The sequence below is a fragment of the Engraulis encrasicolus genome, chromosome 23 (assembly GCF_034702125.1).
Source record: "Engraulis encrasicolus isolate BLACKSEA-1 chromosome 23, IST_EnEncr_1.0, whole genome shotgun sequence".
NCBI classification, from domain to species: domain Eukaryota; kingdom Metazoa; phylum Chordata; class Actinopteri; order Clupeiformes; family Engraulidae; genus Engraulis; species Engraulis encrasicolus.
The window spans coordinates 29,947,472-29,956,779 of record NC_085879.1 but is presented as its reverse complement, the minus strand read 5'-3'; the positions used below and the strand labels follow the sequence as shown (position 1 = coordinate 29,956,779).

Here is a 9,308-nt window from a genome sequence, read left to right as displayed (position 1 = left end):
TCTGGCCCCCTAAGGTCTGTCCTGAAAAAAATCTGGCCTCCTGTCCAGTTTCACCTCGATACCCCTGATCTATGTGTACAGTACATTAAATGACATTTAGGTGATATTGTCCAAAAATGTCCCAATTTAAAATCCAGTGAGCATCGTTTCATTTCAGTACAATCACTAGTCAGCCAGACAATTTCAAAGGTCAAGGTCATTTGCAGGCCAAGGAAACACACTATTGAATGTCAAATGGCAAATCAGGACCACCTATTGTTGAGCCAGAGGAGAGAAGTGAAGTTAATCTGGCAGACCTTTCCAAAGACTGACTTAACTACGCACTCATTGTTAGGAAAAAGAAAATCAAAAGATCTGATTGATTTTCCCCTTAAAAAAGGAAATGTGACTTTCATTTATAATAATGTGCATTATGATTTACAAAGAATATTTATACAGCTTGTTATTTTACAAAAACGTTACTATGTCACACAAACTTGATATGTTTTTCAAGTGACACTAAGGAATGTAGAGAAATGCAACGTTATTATCAGTATCTTTTCCAAATAAATGCTTATTATGGCACATCTGTGGTGACAAAGAAGAAGCCTTAATTCAGAACGTGTATAAACTGAGTGCAGTTCTACACAATTCTACACAGAATTCCTATGTAGCTGTAGTGGATGACTGACTGGTAATACTGGCTTGAGTTTGGGGGAAAGGCTGTGCAGCTACACACAGTGGCGGAATAATTGCTCAAAGGGCCCCAGGGCAAAACACTGACAGGGCACCCCATATGGCCTGCCAAGGTCTTTCTAGGGCACCCACCGCCATTACTGGAGGGCCCTGGGCCCAATGCCCATCTATCTACACTCCTCCATCTCTCATTCCCGTGTAGAAGTTGTGATGACTCCCAATGCGCAGAACCAGGTCATAGTATACTGGTTCAGTTTGGGGTTAAAGTGGGGTGCGGGTGGTGTGTGTGTGTGGGGGGGGGGTGGGGGTGCGGCACGGAGAGAGAGAGACACATTCCAAAGATTCCAAAGCGGCTTGCCGTGCCTGGCACTGGAAGGCTGAGCCACATCAATGGGGATAAGACAGGCTGGTCATAATGACCAACCAAATCTCCCGAGAGTCCAGTCCACGGTACAGGGGCGTATTCCAAGAATGCAATTTAGTGATAGACCTGGCTACTTTGAACTAGAGAACAGGGGGAATCTGCAAGCACCGTATATACCCTGCAGGAATCAATCCAGTTAGAAAAAAAAGAGAATCGTAGGCTCTTTTCTTTGCCGATTTACCCAAGTTAACTGTCTACTTGGAATACCCCCCCAGTGCAGGTCCACAGTAGACCACTGGAGTGGGGGAGAAAAAGAGACATTGAAGAGCAGAAAGTTCTACCGTACTGTAATGCTTGTGGCGTGTGTGTGTGTAACGTCCAAGTCTTGTCTTCTAGTTTGAAGGTCAATATGCGAATGTGAACATGCTCTGCTGTGATATCAAAGACCAACGCTAACAATTTTTTTTCCCCTTTACCTCCGCCAAGGAGGTTATGCTGTTGGTCACGTTGGGTTGTCTATCTGTCTTTCTGTTTGTTTGTCTATCTATCGGTCTGTCAGCAGGATAACTCTAACACAGATTTTGATGAAACCTTGTGGAGTTGTTGGAAATGACAAAAAGAACAAGTGATAACATTTTGGTGGTGATCCGGATCACGATCTGGATCCAGGATTAAAAAAAAAAAAAAAGATTCTTCACCATTGCGGGATGGGGCGAATTTTGACATTCCAGTTTCTAACTCCACAAAAACAAGGCAGAAAGACTTTGGGAAAAAATGAGGGTGTAACATAGTCAACTGTTCTATCAAACAGCTTCCTTGGCGGAGGTCTGCACACTCGGAGTGCATTTCTAGTTGATGGGTGATTTCGTTTCTTGCCAAGTAATGTTCATTGTAACATATTCTTACGTCGTGTTGTTGATTGATTGTGTTCAAACTCTAGATTACTGAAGCTTTCTGCTGCCTGAAAAGCTGTAGTGGCATTCTCTCTCTCTCTCTCTCTCTCTCTCTCTCTCTCTCTCTCTCTCTCTCTCTCTCTCTCTCTCTCACCATGATGATAATGTAGCCAACACGGAAAGTCTTTGTATGGCTGACTTGGCAATTATTGGCATTATTCCCACAAATGTATATTATTTACTTGGCAAAATCATACACGCCGGCTTAATCAAGCTTTGATTACACACTATTTTAGTGTGTCAATGTGACCGTGTTATTACCTAAATTTATATCATTGGGTAACAAATAATGTATAATGTCTTGTACTGCTCTTCTATTTAGATAATGAATGGTAGTACATGATGTGACATGTTACCTACAAAGGTTGTAGCACTGTCCCTAACTAAGAAGATACGCTTGAACACCAACAATAAAATTCAAGCAATACTGTACCATTTCTTGAAATAAGTTAGTTCATTTTAGTTTAATTTTGTTCTTTCAGTCATTCTTCGAATCTGGTGATGCTACTTCTAGTTACAAGCTAGCAATTAATCATCGAATCTTATGGGCCCAGCTACCTGCTAACTGGACCCATAAGATTCAATTATGTATGCTAGCTTGGAGGTAAAGTTTGCTCTGCCAGACTCAAAGATGGTTGGAAGTAAAGGAGAAAGGTAAACCCCAATCATTTAATTCAAGGGCATGTGTAAAATGAGCTTATTTCCAGAAGTGGGACCCTACAGTATCGCTTTAAGTGTTGACCACACTTTCTTGTGAATATAATGGTTGTTGTCTCTACAACCAGACATGTTACTGATCTCTTCCAAAAACAAAACCACACTCACACACATATATTGACAAAATGCACACACACAGACACACATCTCCGTCCGTATATTTTTCCTTGGCCCTTCTACGGAGCAAGGCACTATCCTCAGGAGTAAAGAGGCCTTAAGACAATGTGCACATGTAAGAAATGTAACGCTGTTTGTTGTTGCAATCTTTCGCTTGTCTGTCTAGTTTGCTCAGATATACTCTGAGAAAACCACACACTTATTGTGAGAGCTGCTTGTCGCACTCAAAACATGCACACAGACACGCTTGCATATGATGGAATTATCTTTTTAATATGTACAGTTATTAAAAAAAGTTGTTTTACTTTAATCCATGTCCAAATAGTGTTAAGCGTGTGGAAAGAACACACCAGACAATTTTACATTTCTTTATTTGTGCTGCACTTTTTATTACTATTATAATGTTCACATTTTAGTATTTATTGTTGGTCTTGCCATGTGAACTGGAGAAAATGTAGGAAAATGTAGATACATTTGGCCAGGTTTATACGCTGTGTTGTGGTTTCTTATGTATACAATGCATATTCAGCTGTGATTTATTTACTTCTGTTGTAAATATGTTGTACATTATGCCCTTGGGCCTTAATAAACAACCAAACATGATTGACATCCCCATTGTGTTTGAATGTGCGTTTGAATGATTCAGAACCTAATGTATTGATAAATGGCGCCACCCCACGGAGTCTTTTGGAACTGCTAATTGATTTAGTAATTTAGATGGAATGCCGCCATTAATGAAAGCATTAATGAGAAGTGGGCATTGGAATTTTGTAAAACTACTATACTATACTTATGGCGCACATTTCAATGAAAGTCGCACCCAGACCTGGACAAAATGCATATTCTGCGGTCAGTGTAAAGTGTAAAGACTGCCACACAAGTAATGGTTGGTCCACAAACAACACCTGCCTTTGGTTTATCTGAACAATAGCTAAGACAAATTACATTACATTTTTGACAACTACTCCACTGACAATTTCACATGAACGCGCTGCAGGGCGCGCGCGTAATCTTCGTCCCATCTCGCGCTCTCTGTGCCAGGGACGGGGAGAGGAGTTTGTCAGGAAACTGATTTTCGGGAAGCACCGGAAACAGCAGGTAGGATAAAGAATGAAAAGGCGCATCGAGTGCACGTTCCGGGAAAAGACGACAAAAAGGACTACTTCTTTGGGAATACCGTTATAATTTATGTTAACGGTTTTGCGCGAGAGATGGCCATCACTCAAGAGACTATTTTGAACTTTTTGCTGGAGCAAGGGGGCAAAGTGAAGAACGCGGAGTTGTTGAGTAAGTTTAAAGAGGCACTCAGCTGCAGCGATCCCGTGGAAAAGAAACAAAACAGAGACCTTTTCAAGAGCTGTGTAAATAATATTGCTGTCGTTAAAGTAATAGACGAAGTTAAGTATGTTGTTGTGAAGAAAAAGTATCAAGGATTGGCTCGAAGTAGTTCTATAATCGCGCCAAAAAACGAGTTCGAGGATAGTTTAAGCCGCTTTAGTTCTTCTGTCTTGTCCAGTTCCCCTGAACGCTCGAGCGCCTTTAAACATGGCACGGATAAAACCAAATGTGCCAAGTCTGTCATAGAAAACAATAATAATTCTTATTTCACCTCCAATAATAACGAGCTCGTTCGGGGCTGTAATACTGATGATGACCTCCGAAACGAACCCGCATCAAAGGGATGCTGTAACTCAGATTACAAACCACAACAGATGTCCTCGCGCAACGAAAACTCAAGCGTGCTGAAGGACACTAAACCGAGAAAAACAGGTGCTGTGTTTGCCATTATCGCTGTAAAATCGCCACCAGACTCACCGAGTCATCACCAACAAGAACAGTTCCACTCTGGGGGTCTGGCACAGGAGCCCGCATCGCCACAGCACTTACAGGCAATCAGGATTACTCATCTTTCCAAATCAGACTCCTCACCCAGACACCAGAAACCAGACAATGAGTCAGACAAGGACGACTCCCCAGAAACCAAACGCAGGCAACTGGAAACAAAAGTGGTCCACCCAGCACCTCAACAACACGCAGCCCAACTAAAGAGCTTCAACAAGACCTCTAAAGCCAGCCATGAGACCAAATGCTCCGAGGGAGTCCCCTTGGAGCTGGCAGAGCACGAGTGGCTCGTAAAATCAGCCGCGGGCCACTGGGACCAGGTTTACGGGCTCCTCCTCCAGGACGCCCAGCTTGCCGACAAGAGAGACTTCGTCTCGGGCTTCTCGGCCCTGCACTGGGCCGCCAAAGCCGGACACAAGGACATGGTGCGCAAGATCCTGGACCTGTCGGCTGACAGAGGGGTGGAGGTGGACGTGAACGCCCGGACGCACGCCGGCTACACTCCCTTGCACATCGCCGCCATCCACGGCCGGAGCTCGGTCATGACACTGCTGGTGCGAGACTACTGCGCCGACACCAGCGTCCGGGACCACAGTGGCAAGAAGCCCTTCCACTACCTGGAGCAAAGGACCAGTCTGGAGCTAAGGCAGTTACTCGGAGATCCTCACGCAGGGCAGCAGCAGCAGCAGCAGGAGGGGATCATGGCAGGCGACAAGTCAGAGGACGAACATCAACAACACACCTTCCCAGACCTCCACAAGGGCTTCAACACCTTCAGTAAGCTTTTTCAGCCACACCTGGGGGGCCACAGGAAGAAGCATCGACGCCACAGGCCCAGCTTCCACCACTTTGTCAGTGGGGCCGGAGGAGGAGAAGGGGGGGAGGACTCGGGAGACGAGCGCAGGGAACACCACCACCACCACCACCTCTCCCGCAGACTCTCAGAGATGTTCCACTGACACATGCTCCACACTACTAGATTGGGCACACACAGAACAAATAAGCTGATTACTGAAAGTTAATTGAAAGTGGAAGCCTACCTGGGAAACCCCATTGTCATTGTGACACAGCACTCCACAGCACACAAGTACACACCGCACACAACAAAATTGCATTTGCGCCTCATCCGAGCAAGAGGGCCCAGTGGCACCCCAAGGGAGCAGTAAGGTGGGACGGTACCATGGTCATGGTCAAGTCATGTAGGGGGATGGGGAAGAGCACTGGTTAATAGCTCTACCCCCACCAACCTGGCGGGTCGGGAGTCGAACCGGCAACCTTTGGGCTACAACCACTTACCCATGACTGCCATTGACTGGCACGGGATATTAATGACATAATGCAAGCATACAAAGTAGGTACACCGACACTGGACATGAACAACGGTACATACAGATACACTGACACGGGACATGTTACAGAACAGAGACTGACACTGGATTGAAGAACAGATGCATTGGCACTGGACATCAATAGCTCGTACAGAACACATGCAACATCACTGGACTGTAAATATCAGATACACTGGCCCTAACTGGACATCACTGGATTGTACATACGGAAAGTCAATTGCTCAGCTTGGAGCAGGCGTCACTCTTAAATACTTAAGACTGTGAGGGCGCTGGCCCAAATGTCCAACTCAGTTTTCAAAAAGGAGGCCACACCTCGCATAAATGTGGTTTTTACACAATTCATGCAAGGTGCGGTCTCCTTTTTGAAAAACTGACTTGTACATACAGAACAAGTGCACTGACACTGTATGCCTGGACTGTGCAACAGATACTGACACTGTATGGACAGATCTACTGCTGCCTTACCCTTGGATGTGCCAGCCAGGGGCGCCACCAAGGATTCAATGCAGTGGTCACTCACGAGGTCACTCACACACTCAAGAGGTCAGGGGACACGTAACTAATTCTTTTTTAACTTTGCTATCTTAAATGAATGATTTATTTCTCTTCACACCATCATTTAGACTTTCAGTTAGGCCTACATGTCATGAAAAAGGTATATTAGTGTGGAGAGAAAGGGTCCCCATAAGAAGCTAAATACAAGCTTGTAAGCTGGGACCCTCTGCTTCTGCTTCTGTGTGTGTGTGTGTGTGTGTGTGTGTGTGTGTGTGTGTGTGTGTGTGTGTGTGTGTGTGTGTGTGTGTGTGTGTGTGTGTGTATGTGTGTCATCTTCTGCTTTGGGATGGCATGGGATGGCCACAACACAAGAACCCTGAACGTGTAAAATGGGCTTCCCCTGTTTTTAAAAGTCAGCAGCCGCCATTGGATTGTACATACAGAACAAGATACACTGGCACTTAACAGCTATGGGTTGGTAAAGCTGGCCTACACAAAAGGATTTAAAAAAAAAGTTTTCAAAAAAGTCCTTGTCTCAAATTCACACCACCAGTAGGCCATGTTGGGATGATTTTAAGTTTTGCCAATGGGTTTGTTGTAGAGGATCGGGAAAGGATCTGCACACTGCTTGCAAAAGACTCAATTTATTTGGAGCAACGTTCTCGATCATAGATCTTCAGGCATCTTCTTTGTTGTTGTTGTTTTTGCATCAGTTCATCTTCTTGATTGTCTCCTGATTTCCGATAGGAAACTCATATTTACATCTCTATAAACTGAAGAGCCCTGTAGTACTACTTACACTGCCTTTAGTTTTTTGTTTAATCCCAAGCAGCACTCTTGGGGAAATTTGTGCCACTGGAAATGTTGGGATCAGATGAACGACTACATTTTTAGCAACCTGCCAGTATTAAGCTTTGTAGTAATAATAATAATAATAATAACATTATTCTCAGTCCAAATGGCTCAAATGAGTTAATGCTGAGTGAGTCTTTCTTAATGGCCTTTTCTAATTGTTGGGCTTTGCCCCCTTTCCACTATGCTCTTACTATTGGATTCACTGGACAGGGATTGCATTGAGGGATTACGTTCTTGTTTTTTTTTTTTTTGGGGGGGGGGGGGTTGTTTTTTAAATCATCCAGACTTTTCCGTAATAACTGGATTTGAATGCCAAGCCAGCACTCCTGGATAGTCTTGGGCAGAGACCGTTGTGGGGCTGAAAAAAGAACGACGAAGACTGGAGAACTGTCTCTCTCTCATCAGTACACCATGTGACACCATCCTAGCTTCCCTGGCTCATTGCTAATTTATGAATTTAATTGTGTCAAAATACTAAATGTCTAATTTTGTACTTGTATTCTGGAACAGAAACTAATATTTTTGTAACTCTGTGTATTATGAGCTGTAACAGTAAGCATAAACATATCATTTGAAACTCTCAGGAATCGTTTGGTTTATCCAGTACAGTACCATAAAGCACAAAATGTTTTGATGAGGGGTGCGTCTTTTAGGAAACACGACATGAAGAGCTAACTACCTTCTGTGTCTTATTTTGGTTGAGGGAGAGAAACTAGTAGTTATGGTGTGTGTGTGTGTCATGCACAGAACAAGACATGCCTCGGCAGAGAACACTCCTTGTGTTCCCAGGGAGCAAACCTCCTCTCTCTCTCTCTCTCTCTCTCTCTCCCTCCCACAAACGGACGCTGCCTCTGCTTGTAACATTCTGTAGCAAACTATTCTGCGGTGTGAAGATGAAGAGAGAGATGAGTGAGTGAGTGAGTGGGGGCTGGAGTGTGCCAGCGACGCAGGCAGTAAAAGCCGCAGCCTTTGCATGCCTTTGTGATTGTGACTGACAGGGCCGCTGACATTTGCCAGGCCCGGGGCAAAATCAACTAAAAGGGCCCCCCTCTCAATATATATTATGTCATTTGGACCCAATTCTGGGCCCAGGACAATTGACCCCTTTGTCCGTCCACCCAAACCCTGTCGGCTTCTCTGGTGACTGACTGAATGAGACTCCGCTCTGGTTCTCAAACACAACAGTTCTCCTGTCTGCCAGAAACTTATGAGGGTTATGTAACAGAGAGGATCATAGGGATTCATCCAAACGCAAGCTTACAGGTGGGAAGAAAAACAGCTACTGTATGTCTGTGACATGATACAAGATACAAGATATTTTATTTGTCATGTGTATATATATGAAACATATATATATACAATGAAAAGCTTCCCTGCTCTGGGAGTCCCAAAAAAGGTTAAAAAGAATGTTAAAAAGGCAAAAAAAGTATATATGTATATAAAATATATATTTAAAAAGTTGAAAGCTGCAAAAAAATTAAATAAAAATGGCAGGTTGGAGAAAGGGGAGATGTGATGAGTGGATTCCTTCCTATGTTGGTGTTTTTGAATTCAACAGTCTGATACATTGAGGGAAGAAGCTGCCCAAGGTCTGCATACTGCTTATGCTCCAAAGGTTTATGTAACAAAAACAAATCGGACAGCAATAAGAATACCCCGTGGCTTGGTTTTTTTTGGTCTATAAAATGAGAGTCAGAAGTGTGTACACATTGCATGCAGGAATCCTCCATCAGAAACTTACAAAGACCTGCCATTTTGCTCTGAATAATTTTGTTTTACACATCTGCAGCCAAGACAACCATACGTTTTATGTTTCACAAGCCACCGTGGTAATTGCTGACTTTTCCTAAAAGACAGCTGTTTCAAAAAAATGTTTTTGATCTCAAATCAACTTGGCTAAGTGTCACCTGTCTAACTGATGTGGGGGGTTGTAGAGGTAAC

General features: G+C 43.9%; 1 protein-coding gene across 1 annotated transcript; it reads left to right on the top strand.

Moving 5' to 3' along the window:
* The first annotated feature begins 3,917 nt into the window (after positions 1-3,917).
* sowahab (sosondowah ankyrin repeat domain family member Ab) lies at positions 3,918-5,836 on the top strand. The gene is given in 2 exon segments (XM_063189741.1): positions 3,918-5,513; positions 5,515-5,836. Coding segments are annotated over 2 exon segments (1,638 nt in total). The 5' UTR covers positions 3,918-4,037; the 3' UTR covers positions 5,677-5,836.
* Positions 5,837-9,308: the final 3,472 nt, after the last annotated feature.